Source organism: Mercurialis annua, linkage group LG6 (assembly GCF_937616625.2).
Source record: "Mercurialis annua linkage group LG6, ddMerAnnu1.2, whole genome shotgun sequence".
In the NCBI taxonomy this organism is placed as follows: domain Eukaryota; kingdom Viridiplantae; phylum Streptophyta; class Magnoliopsida; order Malpighiales; family Euphorbiaceae; genus Mercurialis; species Mercurialis annua.
In genome coordinates, this window is record NC_065575.1 from 5,894,681 (window position 1) to 5,912,878 (window position 18,198).

Below are 18,198 nucleotides of genomic sequence, written 5' to 3' on the forward strand. Positions count from 1 at the left end.
TTTTTTATTGTTGTTATTAGTGCCACTGTATGATGGCCTCTTTGGCGACTCTGTACGCTATTGTTTTATTTCAACCTTCTATTATTACTGCAACTGAATTTCCTAATTAGTTTTGTTTTTATCTCTACATAAGAAATGAAAATAGTGTTGAATCAACATCGTAATTGATGGAAACCTGAACTGTCGATAGTTTATCATCATCGACAAATGATGTATTAAGAAACCTTGCAACAATTGTGTACATCTTATAAACATATTTACATTTTGCCAAATCACCTAAAGTCGGTTAAACACATTTTTCTCATCTTGGTAGGCATATATATTGGCCAATCATGTTGATGCATTAATGCATTAGGAAAATACGTTTCTGTTCAATTCGATCCTCATCTACCGATACTTTAATATAATCTTGAGCTCCCAAAATAGTTTTAGCACAATTTTCCATGTGGCTTCATGTGCTTCAAACATGTGTATGATTATAGTTACAACTTTTCATTTTCTACAGAACTTTAAACATTTTATTTTACTTTTTAACTTTTCATTTTCCCTCAAAGAAACCTCATCTATTACTTCAAGAAACAGTGCAGCAATTAACACCATTTATTACTTTAAAAATATGTTACAAGAATCTAAAACCACCAAATCTACTCATTTTCCCTAATAAACAATCTTAAATAAAGACACCCCTACAATTTCATCTTCTCTTATATAAAGAGATATCAATCAGTAAGTTTCATTTCAAAAATATATATAACCATTTTCATTTGCATTCAACAGGCTCCAGTTCAAAGAAACGAATTTAGGCTTAAATAATATAATACTTATCTTGTTGGAAATACAGGTCTATTTCTAATCTTTTGTTATCTTATTATTGAAATATGTTTTATGCTTCCATTAGTTTTGATTATTCTTTTATTTGTCAAGTATACTTACACTATATTCCAATTTCCCAAATAGAAAATGATTAAATCAATTATTTCTCTTATTTCAAGTCTTGTAAGTTTGCTTTTGAATTAATCGATAAATTCTCAGGATCGGTTAAAATTATAACTGATATAATGACAGGCGAAGCATCCATCCCTGAATTTGAACAAAAGTTTCATGCTCATTCACTACGACGGATAAAGAACAATTAATATGGTCCAAATTGGTGGATAAAAACATGTCTAGCTAAATTTTAGATATATTTTTGCAATCGTCTACTTCAACATTTCAATATTCTTAAATAACCAACTCTTCTTTTATCTAATAATTTTTTTTATAACAGTTTATTTACTAATTTAACCAATCAAGGTGTAGCTAATAATGATTTATTGATTAATATGCTTTTATGAAAGTTGAAAAATTTTCTATATAAATAATTTGAATACCTTATTTATTGTATGCTCTTTGGGACTTTTTATTATTCTTTTCATTATAAATGTCGATATATTTGTGGTTGTTTGGATGATACATATTAATTCATAAAATATTTGCATTATATATATATATATATATATGTGTGTGTGTGTGTGTGGTTGTTTGGATGATACATATTAATTCATAAAATATTTGCATTATATATATATATATATATGTGTGTGTGTGTGTCTTTCACCTTCAATGGGAAAGTATTATATGTATTTGTAGTATGAAATATTTAATTAGATTGATTACTCTTATGAGAAAATATTTAGTTTATTAGTTTACATATATCTACCTATAAAGGATTAAATTTTAACTTTTATGTGAAATTTAGTATTAGTTATGTGTATAGTTTTTTTTTTTTCAGATAAACTAATTTAAGATATAATCAAATAAAATAACATAAATCAAGTTATGTCTTTTCCATAATATAATAACATGAAATCCAAGAATATTTTTGTAATTTTTTACTTCCAACAATATTTTATTCATAAATAAAATCTTATTTTATTTAACTATTTTAAATTTCTTTTATTATAAGTTACAACCGCGTCAAACTATTACACCAAAAACAAATTATATCTTATATCATATTGAATTATTTCGAGACAGTACATAAAGTTCTATCTCCAAATTAAATTAAACTATTTATACAATATAATATAAATTAATGTTATCCGCGCAACACGCAGGCATCGACCTAGTGTTTTAATAATAAATAATAATTTAAAATTATTAAATAATTTTTTATAAAATAAAAAATATTTAAAAAATAATAATTTTTTATGAATAAATAAGAAATACTTTATTTAAAAAAATTAAAATTATTTTAAAAAAAAAAATTAAAAAATATTTTTTAATTAAAAATAATAAAAATTTATAATAATAAATAATATTATTTTAGAATGGATTAAAACAATCATTCTCATTCCCATTCCTATACTAATTTATTGAATCAAACAAGATTTGAAAACAATTATTCTCATTCCCATTCCGATTCCTAACGTTGAATAAAACGGTCTGGGTTTGTGGGACAATTTTCTTTTGCTCTTTCAAGTCGGACAGTAATCGGTTGTAATGGGTGAACGATAGTGAATGAAGAAAATATAACTAAAATTATTTCTTAATATACATATATTAAATTTTAAAAATAATAAGAGATTGTCAAAAAAAAATTATAAATCACTACAGTCGACCCTCTGATAATTAATATACATGGTGGACTAAAAATTTATTAATTATTAGAATTATTAATTTATTAAATATTTTATAAGACGTAATATTCAAATTGGTTCCCTAAAATTTTATTAATTATTAGAATTATTAATTTATTGAATATTAATTATTAGAGGGTCTACTGTATCTTAAAAAATCTCAAAACTGGGATAATTAATGCTGACTATCACTATAATTTTAAAAAAATTCATTTCAATCACTATTTTTTTTTTCAATCATTAGAATCTAAATTTTTTTCACAGGGAGGTATTCTAGCCTCTTTTTGCAAATATGGTTCTCTTATCTCATCAGAACTTGCCATGCCATTTATTTTTTAACACATCAGCAAGCCATGTCAGTCTGATTTTTTTAACCACATTGTCCCACTCTATAAAGTTGAATAACAGGCAAATTTGCTCCCCAATTCTCTTCATCTTTTAAAAAATGAGAACCCTAATTTTTGAATACAGAAATCCAGATGATGAAAGATTTAATTTCAGCAAGGCTTTCCTTAATTCTTCTTTAATCTTCATAATTCTGCTTCATTTTTTGTTGTAGTCAGTAATTTCATCATCTTTCTTTACCTTCAGACTTCGGACCGTCCAAACTATGCAGCACAAAAAAAATTAATGAATGCGTACTGTAATTAAAAAAATGCATTATATTACGTGTGTATAATTTTTTTATTAGTTTGTAAAATGTCACGTCATTAATTTTTGGCGATTGGTGAAAAATAGGCCATGAACCCCAAATTTAGGGAGTTCATTAACAGAAAATAAAGTCTAAGAGGTCTTTTATAAGTGAGTTTAAAAATCAGAGGCCATGGCTGATAATTAGCAGTGAATTCACTGCTCATTTTTAATATGAAGTCGATCACAGCCGTTGGTGTAATTAACTCCCTAAACGCACCGTTTAGGTAATTCCATCGGATGAAACCGTTTGATCCACAACAAAACCAAATTTCTGTGTAACCTTTCTTCTCCGCAGCGATACGAATAAACTCACTGTTCATATTCATAAAAAAACCTCACTATTCATACCTAAAAACGAAACGGAACGAAGAAGACAGAGTGCAGTGCGACGGTGGTTTCCGGCAGATTACATGACCGTTTCTAATCTGCTAGTAGGTAATATACTTGTCTATATTTACATCTTCTGAAATTAAGTTGAGAATATGAAAATGAAAAAAGCGGAGATGTCAGAATACTTGCCTGAAGAGGTTATTGTTCAAATACTGAGTCGATTGCCTGTCAAGTCCGTTTTGAAATTCTCCAGTGTTTGCAAATTGTGGAATTGTATCATTAGAAGCCCTGATTTTATCTCTACCCACACTCGCAATTCAAACAAACATCACAATTACATGTTTCTGCTTCACTCTTATAAATGTAGGCACCAATACTCTATGCATTTCGACAACAAAGATTTCGATGAATACCTATCCGTCCAACCGCTCTTCAACCAAGCCAACGTTTCTGAGGTGGTCGCCTCTAGTAACGGTCTTGTCTGTCTCTTTTGTGTCTACAAAAGGAACATCCACATTCACCGCGACATATATAAGTTTGTTATTTGGAACCCTTCCATTAGGAAATATTTTGTGCTACCTGAACCTAGTTTTCGCCTCCCTTCAAATTACTCTTCAACTCACTCGAAACTATTAGGGTTTGGCTTTGATTCAAGACGTAACGATTACAAATTTTTTGTGGCTCAGTATTCGGTTAGCTCTGTTACGCAAGTGGCTCTCTATTCACTCAACTCTAATACTTGGAAGAAAATCACTAATGTTCCTCCCATAAATCGTGTATTTTATTCAAACTCTTCAACTTTCATCGATGGTAGATTTTTTTGGCATCCATATGAGATAAGTAGGAAATTGGTATTGGTGTTTGATTTAATCGATGAGACGTTTGGAGAGATATCATTGCCCGCTGAATGTTTGGAAAATGCTCAAAACAGAGCTTTGAAAATCAAGGCATTTGAAGAATCATCCATCGCAGTAATTCAAAGCAATTTTTATGAGACCGATATATGGGTGATGAAAGAGTACGAGGCTGGTGAATGGGTGAAGTTAGCTAGAGTTGGAAAATGCTGGAAAGGATTATCAAATGTGCTCGAGTTTAGATATAATGGTGAAATATTAGTTTATTTTTGTAGAGGGGAACGCTTAGCATCATATAATTTAAATGGACGGATAAAAAATCTGCTGGCTTTGAGCAAAGAAAAGAATAGAAGGCCTCCTTTTGCTTATAGGCATGTGGAGAGCCTAGCATTACTTGACAAAGGTACTGATATTTCTAACAAGCTATCAATTTCATTTATGGGTCATGAGTCTCATGACTCATGAGCAAATATGGTGTAGCGTGATCATGGAGGTTCTCATGGACAATTCTTATTTCTGTGGCTACTTGGAGAGGTTAGTTTCACTTGACAAAGTAGATGGTGCTAACTAACTAACTAATTATTTACTTTGATATGATGTTCTTAATATTATAATTTGTAGTTGCTATATAAACACATGATTTCTGTTGAACGCCTTTCTGTTACATTCTAGTTTTGAATTGCAGTATCCTTCTTGTATATCGGGCTTTCTTTAGTTATCTGCTTGGTTTAATATTAAAGTTTTATACCTGAATTCTTTCATAAATAATGCCAGGTTTTTCGGCGTTGTCTTAAGAACTGATACCAAATACCCATCAATATTTTTAAACAATGATGGTTGGATACTGAATGAACAAATTGGGTACAGACTTAGACAAGGGACTGTGTGTTCTATTTGTATACTTGGTTCTAGGGGTGAGCATCGGTCGGTTCGGTTCGGTTGGAATTTTTTCGGTTTTTTCGGTTTTCGGTTTAGAAAAATCTCAAACCGAACCGAACCAAACCGAAAATTTCGGTTCGGTATGTTCGTTTCGGTTAAAACCGAATTTCACCATTTTTTATTTTTTAAAATTTTTTTATATTAAAATTAATTGAAATATTAAATAATTAGAGTCTAATAAACTTCCATATATGTTTAAAATTAAATAACAATAATTAACTCATATATCAACAATAATTAAGATATAAAGACAAAAAAACATATAAATGTAAGTATATATGTATATTATTTTTTTAAATATATATATATATATTTTATATTAAATTTCGGTTAATTCGGTTTTTCGGTCGGTTCGGTTTTTAAAACATCAAAACCAAACCGAACACCGAACACCAAACTTTACCTAGAGTAGAAACCAAACCAAACCGTTTTCACCGAAAAACCGAACCAAACAACAAAGTTCGGTTCGGTTCGATTTTTTGATTTGGTTCGGTTCTTGCTCACCCCTACTTGGTTCTACAAAATTGCAGCAGGAATTATCAGTCAGATGTTACATCTGTAGTTATATTTAAATTCAAAGATCTTTTTGTGTAGTTACTACAATTTGTCATTATTAACCTAAAGTTAACAACCCATTGATTTTTTAAAATTCTGGTAATGTAGCTCAATTCCTAGAAAGTAGATAGATGGAGAGTTTGAATGTAGAAAATTAAAGCTTGAATGTCATTACATGAGAAGTAGTAGCTAATGCATCTGTTTGTAGCTTTGGCTTGTATTTTTTTTTCTTTCAACTGCAACTTAATGTCTCTGCCTGAAATTGTTATAAATTTACTGTGGTCAACTGTAATTTAAATTTATGCATATTTAAATTTATGTATATTTAAACTCTTTCTAAAAACTTGTACATATTATATCTTTTGTATAAACATTTTAACTTTTTATTCGATGGATAGAATTGATGATTGAATTGGTTATTGAACCATAGTGACTGCATTTAGTTCAGCTGCCGATTCAATTTTTAAAATACACTGGGTAGCTCATGTGTTTATATCTACCCATAGTCCATATCGATCAAAATATATATTTGCTATTTATTACTCCCTCTGTTTTCTTTACTTGTTCATTTAGCAAAATATATGCATCTCTAATCATTGCTTCTTTTAGGATTTTAATGTGAATTTATTTATATATTATTTTTCAAATTTATCCCTTACCAATAAATGATTCTTAGTCAATTTACAATACATTTATTAATTAGACTTAATTACTTAAAAGCCACCCATGTTGAAACTTTTTTACATTTACACCCTGACTTAGAAAAGAGTTCATTTGTACCATATTTTGAGTTTTTATGTCTCACCTCTACCCCGAATAAGGATACAATTGACAGTGTAGTTAATTTAAGAATAAAATCATTAAGAACCACTAAATAAAAGAGTTCCATCATATGTTTTTCTGTTTTAAAAAAAATACAAAAAGGTCTTTTTAACTTTAAATATATTCAAATAAATTATAATAATTAATTTCTAAATTTATAAATAAATTAAAAAAAAATATCCGGCATCCACCGAGAGCGCGGCGGTCGCTCCTTCTCCGATGATAAGGAGCTGCTGCTCCTTCTCCAAATTGAAAAGGAGCATCAGCTCATTCTCCAAAAATTGGAGAAGGACGCTCCTTCTATAAAATGGAGAAGGAGCTGCCCCTTCTCCACCGGAGAAGGACGCTCCTTCTCCGGCAGCTCCGATGAACGGCCTTCGTATGAAAAATTAATTTTAAAAAATTAATAAAAAGTTAAAAAAAAAGATATTGTATTTAAAAAAAAATTAAAGAATAAGGTGTTTTAATATTATTAATAACATTAACAATTAATTAGAATATAGGTTAAAAATGAAGGATTATTTTGAATTTTTTTCCAAATGAAAAGAGGTCAATGTAACTCTTTGGGATAGAGGTGAAATATAAAAATTCAAATAGGGTGTAAATGAATTTCCTAAATCAAGGTATAAATGCAAAAACGTTTGAGGAAATTACACCCTATATCTCATTTTCTCTAAAACTATACATTAGTGACTCACAAAACAATTATGTGCATAAATCTCTCAATTGGTTTTAAAACTTTTCAATTATACCTCATTATATTTTTATTCCTATTTTACCCTATTACTAACAAATGAGGCATACCATTCTGTAAGAGAAAAATGTGATGCTAGAGGAGCAACAACGAGACGCCGCCACCGGAGGAAGGAGACGACGGTCGCCATTCATTGCCCCGTTCACGACTTCCGTTTATGCTCCGACGACCACCTTTCAGTGTGGATTTGGATGATTTCATATAAGATCTGAAAAGATTACTTATTTTAAGACTTGTGCTGAATTAGGGGTTTTTGAGGTTGAAAACGGCGGCAATGATTGTCTTCCTCGTCAGGTGTTTCTTATGGTTCACATTTTCTGTCTTATCTTGCTCGATTTTTCTTTGCTTTTCAGTTATTTCTAATTTCTTATTATAATGAGTTTATATTATGATGTTCTTGGTAGAGTTATGGTTTTCTTAAAGAGTTTGTACCTGTCACTTGCATTGAACTTATATATTTATGAATGAATCTTCTTATTTAGTCCCTAATTTTATTTTCTCACAATTTTCATCAATTTATATCCAATTTTCTCCTTCATGGTCTTACTTGGAAATTTGATTTCCAACCTTTTAGAATGAATCACATATATAGGAAGGTGAAATGACACTGATTTAGGACAAATATGTTGCTACTGGATTTTGGCAGCAAATAGAGTTGAGCAGAGAACGATTCTATTGGTAAAAACCTAACTATTTCACAAGAGTATGAAAATGCTCCAAACAGTGATTAGTACTTGAAAGTAAGTGCTTCTTCTAGTTCACATTAAGTTGTTTTTTTTTTCTATGTTACTCTTAGTCAAAAATCAATAATCTACACATATTAAATCCAAAAATCATCCTTTTTTTCCGTCTTGTGATTAGTACGGTTGAGTTTTTTTTATTAGTTTATCATGTGTTTAAATAACCATAAATCAACTAATTGTCAACTTTACATTGTATATATATTTTTATATCTGTATTATCCAATGTATGGATTATGATAATTTGAAATGGTGATATACGTCTAAAAAAATAACATATTTGGATTATGATAATTTGAACACTATGTTTATTTTAAACATCTGATAGCATTGTGTCCTTATTAGATTACAATTATGTGTTAAAAAGGGTCGCTAATTATTTTTATTTTACTGTGTTAATGCACTTCAAATTTGGCACAAGTTTCTTTATTATATATATGTATGCTTTAACGTTTTTTGTTGTTATATTTTACTTCAAATAGAATGATGACTCTTTCAAGACAATTGTTGATGCAATTACATGTTCCATTCGCGTCTTTCCTTTGATACATTATGGACGCAATCAATAATAATACTAAAAATGTTGATATTGCGCCTACGGAAAGCAACTGCTCTGCCGTTAAGGTAAAATTTAAATTATTTTCCAAACCATGGGATCTAAGTGGTTTAATAGAGGTGCCATTGGAGGTGGCATCTGATAGTGCTGCTAGTGATTGTTTAAATAAGCTAGAAAGAGATATGTAGCTGCATAGTTGTGGCTCCATATAAGGAGTAAATAACAGAGCCGGCAATTGTTAGAGAAGGAAATGAATTGGCGATCATATACCTCCCATAAAAAGCGTTTAATGTTGGATAAAAGTTTCTAAAACGCAATGTCAACAGAAAGTCAACTTTATGTAAACTTTATGTCAACATAGAATATCAAAATTGCATTTTTTTGTTAATTTGTGTTATGGATTTGTGATTCATTGTCAAATTAAGTGGGTGTTTGTTTGATTATTATGGTTTTGAATTATGAATCTACTGGATTTAAAGTTTTGATCTTGTTCTATACATCACGTGTTTAAGTAAACCATAAATCAACTATTTGTCAAATTAAATTTTTAAATATATATTTATTAATTTATCATGTGTTTTTATTATCATGAATCAACTCTTTGTCAGTTTTATATTTTATATATACATTTACTAATTATCTAATTTTTAAGTAACTATAAACTCATTACCATTATTAGTTTATCATGTGTTTATATAATCACGAATTAACTCGTTATCAACCTTAAATTTTAAATATACATTTATATCATGTGTTTATATAACTTTACATCAACTCATTGTCAATTGTTAATTTTAAATATATATTTATTAGGGTTCCTTTAATGTATGCAGCAAATTATAAAGGTAGTCTCTTCTTGACATTAGCTATTAGAATCAATTTTGGTGCACCATATGAAAATAAAATAAGGTAAGTTCATCTAATAAAATTATATACATTTAACGCTATTTTATGTTGCACGGAAACTTCTCGAACCTTAAATTTTAAAATTTTGTTCTAAACCAAAACTCTTTATTTATAACTTAGGCTAATTTATAAATTAGATTTTTATATTTTAAAATCAACCGAAGATCAACCTAACATCAACTTGTTAGATTTATAAATAAAATAAGAAATTTTAATAATTTATACAATAGATACTAAAAAGTATAAAAAAAAAACATAATTAATTACAAATTAAACTAACAATAGAATGTTATCAATTTTAGTTTACATCGGGTTGATTTTTAGCTTTCATCAACTATACTTCAATTTTATTTTATTTTTGTTTAAACATATTAAAAAGAATGCTTTCTATAATATGTCAAATAGATAATCAAATATAAAAAAATATAAAAAACATGCACCATAAATTTTAAAATTACTTTATTTTTGGGATTGTTTACATCAAGTTGATTTCAAATTCATATCTGCCGCGTAGTTCTAGGCAAAGCAAAATGTATTACTGACATTCAATTTTTCAGTGAATATCAATTCTGCTTAAATGAATTTAGACTTAGGCTAATTTACAAATAAGAGTCTGACATTTTAAAATCAACCAAAGATCAACCTAACATCAACGTGTTAGACCTATAAATAAAATAAAAAAATTTAAGAATTCATACAACAAATACTAGAAAGTGTCAAAAAATATAATTAATTACTAATTAAACTAACAATAGAATGTTATCAATTTTAATTTACATCAGGTTGATTTTTGTAGCTTACATCAACTATACTTCAATTTTATTTTATTTTTGTTTAAACATATTAAAAAAGATGCTTTCTATAATATGTTAAATACATAATCAAATATAAAAAACATAAAAAAATACGCACCATAAATTTTAAAATTATTTTATTTTGGGATAGTTTACATCGAGTTGATTTCAAATTCATATCAGTCACGTAGTTTTATACAAAATAAAATGTATTACTGACATTCAAGTGAATATCAATTCTGCTTAAATAAATTTAGATTTAGGCTAATTTACAAATAAGAGTCAGACATTTTAAAATCAACCTAACATTAACTTGTTAGACTTGTCTTTGGATATTCCTTTCACCCTGTGCGCTGCATAATCTTCATAAGATTTCGCCTTTAGAATAAAAATTAAAACAAGATAAAACAATAAGAGCAATTTTGATTTCTATATGTAACCTAACATTGGATATGAAGATCAAAACAGGTCTGGCATTTTAAGCAGCACAAAATGGATAAAACACACAGTACAAATTATAGACCTTAAAAGATTGATAAGATGAAATTTAAAGTAATTTTTTTTAGCTGTTTACTACTTTTCCTCTCAACACAATGAAAATACATTTCCATCAAAAAAAATGAAAATACATGAATAAGTCCATCTTAATACTACAGTTTAAACATTTATATATTAGAATACAAAAATTCAACTGAACAAAAATTTAATTAGAAATATTCTAATACAAATTTAATACTATATAGCATACCTTTAATCTAGATAGCTATTACAGCTAATATAAACAGATAATTTAATGTAAACAACATTATAAGCTTCTTAATCATTACTCAAGAAAAACCTAAAAGCTTAACATGCGGATCCATAAATAAAATAAAATATCTACTGAGTTTGTTCATGTATAAGAGCAATTAAAAAACAAGAGTTAAATTAAGACCAACCATAACTATCATCACGAGCGACACCGTTTAATTTTTCCAGATTTGGAAGAAAGAAAAGATTTGAAGCAACGATTTAACAACGGCGTCGACTGAAGTAGCATCATCAATGGCTAACGTTGGAAAGTTAACGGCGGCGGCGGACCTGGAAGCGTCGTCGTCAACTATGGCAGCAAGGATGACAACGGCTGGCTCCTTTAATTTCTTATTCTCTGGTGAGTTGGAGAAGAAGGGGGTATAATTGTCCTAATTTAATAATAAATCAGCTTATTTAGATTTTGAGGTATTTCTGAAAATTTCAATTTTTTTTGGAGAGATTTCTGCATATTTTTAATATGTGAGGTATGGATGAAAATTAGTTGTCTTTTTGGGAGATTTGTGTACTTAGCCCAAAACGTTTCAACGTGAGTGGTTTTTAAGTAATTAGGCCTATTAATTAATAGGTCTGTATTACCATTTAGTCTTATAATTTAAGACAAAACACACACTATCATAATATGTACAATTTTGGCTAAATGGACAAGTAAAAAAAATAGAGAGAGTATATTGAAGTAGTAATAATTTTATTTTAGCTAGTATTCCAAGTGTATCCCAATATTATTCATAAAGTAAAAATAAAATATAACTACTAAACCTATTCGAGTTTGAACTCGAACTCGAGCATGTCTAAACTCAAACTCGTCCAGACCAATTAAATAATGACATAAATCACATATACTTTTTTGATATATATACTTTTTAAATATATGTAAAAAATGATATGCACATGTTACTGATAAATAAAATATACAATTTATATGCTCTTCTTCATATATGACGCATTATATGACGTAGATAAGGTGTCGTTATTTAATTGATAGGGAAAAAAATGTAAACTTTTTTTCATTTTTTTGGCAAGAGTGTAATATATAGGGTTACTTGTTTATTTTGTAAAATATATAATATTTTAGGATGGTTTTGTCAGATCTTGGGTAATGTATGTGATATTCTTTTTCTTACACCATTTTGTCATATTTTCTGCATCACTTTCTATGAAATTCTCATTCTAAATGAAACTATGCAAAACCTAAAACATAAGGAAGTGAACAACCAGAAATTTTAATAGCATTGGATTATTGGTATCTTTTATTATTAATTTTTCACTGAAGCATGTAAAATTTGGCAAGTTTATGACTTCCACCTGATCCTGAGTAATCATTTGGAATTCATGCCTCTTAGAAAATTATATATTTTCTGTGTGAATACGTCTGGATTAGTTGTTTTCTTCATAACTCTAATAAAAGAGCCAGAGAGTGGGGGACTCCTTAAACACAAGAACATAGCCCCCTTAGTCTGCTAATAAAGAGGATTAGAAGATGTGAACATTTGAGCCATTTTATGATTGGCCGAACTAGGGGTGTGCCAGTGTGGGCCTAGCTTAGATGGTTAAAGCATCTCTAAGTGCATACAACTAACAAATGAGACTCTAGCTGTCGGAAACAAAAAAACAATAGGGGTGTGCAAAAACTAAATAACCGAACAAACAAATTTGATGTCAATCATCTCTGTATATTTTACCTGAATCCTGAACTGCTATGTTAATTTCAGGATTGGGAAGCATGTTGAACTAAAACAAAGTTAATTGAAGGCATTGGGTTGGAAGAATTGAAAGTATTGCTGCGTTACCGCCATACTATGAGTTCTCGTCCTTACTGCACTCGAGTCAAATGAAAACGAATTCAAGGCTTCAGCCTGAATTTTGCCCATGCCCAATGATTCGCAGTTGAAACGCCTCCTGGTTATATGGTTCGAGGTATGCCACTGCCAGTAATAATACGCAAGCTATTTGACCAGAAGTTAATACGAGATGGGAAATCATTTATTAAATCTGGAAAATATTTATGTTCTGAGGCATGTATATCGACAAACTCTTTGAAATGTAAATGTGTTATTGAGAATTAGCGTGCTCAGATTAACTGACTGAGTTTGGTTAAACCGATTGAATCATAGTGGCAGCATTTATTTCAACTACCGATTCAAGTTTTAGAACACCCTTGATAGCAAAATTAGCTCAGTATGCCATCATCTTTCTCTATTTGGTCATTAATCAGATAGTCATGTGCTCATATCTATCCATTTTTTTGCATCTATCAAAACATTTGTTGACGTAGTTAAAAATCCGAGAGACTTATAGTTTTGTATTGCAATTTCGATCGATAAGCTTATGTGAGTCATTTAAATATTTTGTTGGTTAAATATGTAATAATTTGAATGACACCGAACAATTGTTAAAAAAATTGATTCTCCAAATGTCTAAAATAAAATGATAAAACCAAATAACTTTTAAGGCATTATAATGTTAAAATTGGCACATTCTGAACTGATCTTGTTAGAATATAAGACAGTACATAAACTTGTCTATCATAAGCCTTTTATTGCAGAGTTTCTAACAGGATCACATTTTTAGAATAACATAAGATTATTAATAAGCTTTACATTTTACATGTCTAGCTTATTATCCTAACCAAAATATTCAGTAACTCCATGAATATCGTATGCTTCTTATCAACTCGATCGCATTTCATGTCCATTCATATTCAACCTGAGGAAAAATAAAGTTTAACAAAAGATTTTAGTTTAGCTTAACATAATTTGAACACAAATTTATTGTGAATTTAGACAAGAAAATCTGTAATGCTAAAAAAAAAACAGAAAAATGTCATTTTTTAATTACCTGTTGGCACTTGTAATTTGTTTTTGATAGAAGAGAGTCGAGTAACAACATCATTAATATTCAAGCGTTCATGTGGTGCTTCGGAAGAACATAAGATTCCAATATCTAATATTGAAATCAAGAACTCAATAAGTCTATTTTTTCTCATCATGTTCGTGGAATAGTAAAAATGGATCAATGGTTCTTCCTCCATTTCGAGAAGAGCGGGATCTATAATTTCTATCACTTGTTCGGGTAAAGCTCTTTTGACAAAGTTGTGGAGGCTTAGTCCCTCCTTAAACATGTGATCGTCTGGTCTCTTACCGGTGAACATCTCCAACAAAAGTATGCCAAAGCTAAATATGTCACCCGATGTTGAAGCAACATTTGCCATGCCATACTCTATAATACATACATCACAAATATGTAACTACATTTGTTTAGTGAAGCACAAAATCTAAATCTTGCAATAAATTATTGAGAATTTGAGATTAAAATTACCTGGAGGGCAATAACCAATAGTTCCTACAACTGCAAGAGAGCTGGACTCATTTGGAATAGAATGAATCATCTTCTTATGAAGGAACTTGACTAACCCGAAGTCACTTAGATGTGCAGTCATTTCTTTATCAAGAAGAACGTTGCTTGGTTTTAGATCACAATGAACTATGGGTAGTTTTTCAAAATGACAATGAAGATACTCTAGAGCACAACCTACATCAATCGCAATATTCAACCTTTGAACAATGTTTAAATTTCTCGAATGATGAGTTGGATGCAGCCAATCGTCCACGCTCCCGTTATCCATGAATTCATAAACCAAAGCTTTGAAATTGTTGCCGTCATTATCAACACTAGAACAAGCACTGAGTACTTTGACAAGATTTTTATGTCTGACATTCCTTAACACTTCGCATTCAGCTAGGAAACTTTTTGATGCTCCTCGACGCGTAAGATTAAACACTTTCACTGCAATTACAAGTCCGTCTTGCTCAAGAATTCCTTTATATACAGACCCAAATCCACCCGCACCAATTAAATTATTTGAAGAAAAATCATTCGTCGCTTTAAGGAGATCTTGGTAAGACAATCTCAGTAAATTAGTATTCTCAAAATCGCATGACGCTGAATTTTGTCTACTCTTTCTTGCAAACCAGAGAATCAAGCAACCAAGTATTAATGCTAATAATCCTATCAACACTAAAACTATAAATACTACATTTCGTCGTTGTTTACTTTTCGGCTTGTGATCAGATTTGCATGTAGGGAGGCCAAATTCACTTATTCCACCACACAATCTCTTGTTTCCAACTATTGATGTTGCAGCTGCATTCTTGAAAATTCCTTCAACTGGCACCATGCCTTCAAAATCATTATACGAAATATCCAACTCTAATAAATTAAAGTTCGTCAAGAAACTTGGAATCTTTCCTGAAATATTGTTGTAGGAAAGATTCAACAACTGAAGGCCTTTCAATGTGTTTATAGAATAAGGAATCGACCCTTGAAAGAAGTTACGACTGATGGATAACGTCTCTAGACTCACGCAACTGCCAAGAGCACCAGTAATGTTTCCTGATAACATGTTGTTATCAAGATATAATGCTCCCAATTGTTTCAAGTTTCCTACTTGGTTAGGAATGGAACCATGCAAACGATTGGTAGATAAATCAAGTATTTTTGATAATGAAGAGATTTCAAATATTTGTATAGGTATGAAACCGGTAAGATTATTATTGGAAAAATTCAATTCTAGTAACCGTTTGCAATTACCTAAACTTGGAGGGATATAACCTTGAAGTTGATTGTCAGATAAAGAAATTTCAATCAATTGTGTCAAATTGCCTAAAGAGGACGGAATAGATCCAACAAAACCATTTCCGGACAACGAAAGTTTTGCTAGATTCCGGAGCTTTCCAATGCTGAAAGGAATAGTACCTGACAGGTTGTTCTCTGATGCATAAAAAGTATTCAAGTTAACAAGAAACTCTATGCCAGTTGTGATCGTTCCATGTATTTGGTTGTCCGTGATAGAAAATATTTCGAGTTGCTTCGAAAGGTTAGCAATTTGTTCAGGCAGCTTCCCTCCGAATTTGTTAGAGCTTAAATTTATTACACTTAAAGCAGAGGCATTAGTCAAGCCATACAGAAACTTCAAGTCATCTTCATCTCCATTTCCAAAATGGTTGTTATCAAGCAAAAGGTTTGTCAGGTTTTTCATTTTTTCAAAAGAGGGTATAATTCCAGTGAAGTTATTATTGCCTATTTGAAAAGTTTCCAAATCTGATGCATTAGAAAGTGATGATGGAATGGAACCAGTGAATCGGTTTCTAAAAATTGAAAAGAAGCGGAGATTCGGAAGAGACGCACCTAAGCTCACCGGAAGACTTCCCTCTAAATAATTGTTGCTCACTTCTAGATCTTGAATCAACGAGAGATTAAAGATTGAAGAATGGATGATGCCTGAAAATTGATTAGCACCGAGCCCGAAAAGAGTCAAATTCTTTAGTTGGCCCATGGATTCAGGTATAACTCCATGCAGATTGTTTTGAGACAGGTGAAGTATCTCAAGAGATGACAGATTTCCAATAGACAGAGGGATAGTTCCTGTTAACTGATTTCGACCCAAATACAATAGTTTCAACGTCGTCAAGAAGGTGAGCTCTCTAGGGATTTCACCTGTCAGCTTGTTGTGATATAAATGTAAATCAGTGAGATAAGAACAAGCAGATAAGTTGGAAGGAATTTCGCCGCTAAGTGAGTTATTGTATAGATACAATACTTGCAGTCTGCTCAAAAGGCCGATTTGAGGAGGAATCTCGTAGCTTAAGCTGTTATTGTAGAGATACAGCTCTCTTAGAAAGCTTAAATTGCCTATGTGTGGTGATATCGAACCCGAAAGTTGAAGGCTATATAGATACAACACTGTAACTCTCTGGTGATGTCTACGCCCACATACGACGCCGTACCATTGGCAAAAATGATGTGAGCTATTCCATGAAGTCATGACACCAAGAGGGTCAGTAATTTTAGCCTTGAATTCGAGCAAAGCTAGTCGATCCGTCTCATTGGTTGCAGCATGAAGTAAGGTAAATATTGAAAAGAGATGAATAATAATAACAACAAGGCTCCTGCCAAAAATCCCCATTTTGTGCAGTTAATCTGAGGCAATTGGACTTGAAAAAGAGAGGAAATGGGATAAGTTATTTCAGAGGATGAGTTTGGTTGTTCATCAATGAATTATGGATATAATTATGACAGTTTTATAGGGACCAATTTTGATGGAATTTAGACATTATAAAAGACTTGGTTTGGTCGTATTAGTAGACATAAAGATCATTTTGAAACTCGAATTTTGCACAATATGCTAACTAAGTCCTTTCTAACCTTTACAATTCAACGTGTCCAAAAGTCAATGCTTTTAGTTTAATTTGGTCCTTGCTACCATCTTTTTCAAATTTCAATTTCCACATAAGAAAAGTCAGTTCACCTCCAGATATACGTCATGTAATAAATTATTTTATTACAATGAACTTATAATATAATTTAAACAGAGTATTATTTAAATGAAATATTATTTTTTTCATGTCTTAAATATAATTAACATTGTGCTTTAAATATTTCAATCATCACATTTCTTTGTTATATGTGGTTTTACTTAATTATGGGGGATATACACGTATGCTCTCTCTTCAATTCATTTATAAAATAGAAAATCTATTTTTAAATATTTAATTTTAAATGGTAATTTTATTTATTTATCTTTAACTTTCATTCTCTTTAATAGGTATTTTTATTATATTTTTAAGAATATAGAAAATTATTTAATATAATATGAAAATACAAAAATAAAGTTATTACTTTTTTAAAAATAATATATACATAAAAATCTTTTCAAATAAATACCACAAAGGAAATCCAGAATATATGAGGTTGTGCTTTAGTCAGGGGCGGATGCAAGATAATAATGGAAGACTTGTTTCGGCCTATTTACACTTTACAGAAATAAA

General features: G+C 30.1%; 2 protein-coding genes across 4 annotated transcripts; one reads left to right on the plus strand and one right to left on the minus strand.

The window, feature by feature from the left end:
* Positions 1-3,583: 3,583 nt before the first annotated feature.
* On the plus strand, positions 3,584-13,503 carry LOC126653851 (F-box/kelch-repeat protein At3g06240-like). Of its 3 annotated transcripts, none has more exons than XM_056106169.1 (2): positions 3,584-5,029; positions 13,084-13,503. In XM_056106169.1, exon 1 carries the CDS (start codon positions 3,794-3,796, stop codon positions 4,958-4,960), a length of 1,167 nt encoding a protein of 388 aa, XP_055962144.1. In that variant the 5' UTR covers positions 3,584-3,793; the 3' UTR covers positions 4,961-5,029; positions 13,084-13,503. The 3 variants fall into 3 exon arrangements, 2 of the variants coding, with proteins under 2 accessions (XP_055962144.1, XP_055962145.1); XM_056106170.1 differs by lacking the exon at positions 13,084-13,503 and adding an exon at positions 5,270-5,511; XR_007632336.1 differs by lacking the exon at positions 3,584-5,029 and adding an exon at positions 11,218-11,711.
* A 358-nt stretch (positions 13,504-13,861) lies between these two features.
* On the minus strand, positions 13,862-17,449 carry LOC126653840 (probable LRR receptor-like serine/threonine-protein kinase At3g47570). Its single transcript, XM_050347804.2, has 3 exons — positions 14,690-17,449; positions 14,210-14,590; positions 13,862-14,077 (listed from the first exon to the last, which is right to left on the minus strand). Exons 1-3 carry the CDS (start codon positions 17,334-17,336, stop codon positions 14,073-14,075), a joined length of 3,033 nt encoding a protein of 1,010 aa, XP_050203761.1. The 5' UTR covers positions 17,337-17,449; the 3' UTR covers positions 13,862-14,072.
* Positions 17,450-18,198: the final 749 nt, after the last annotated feature.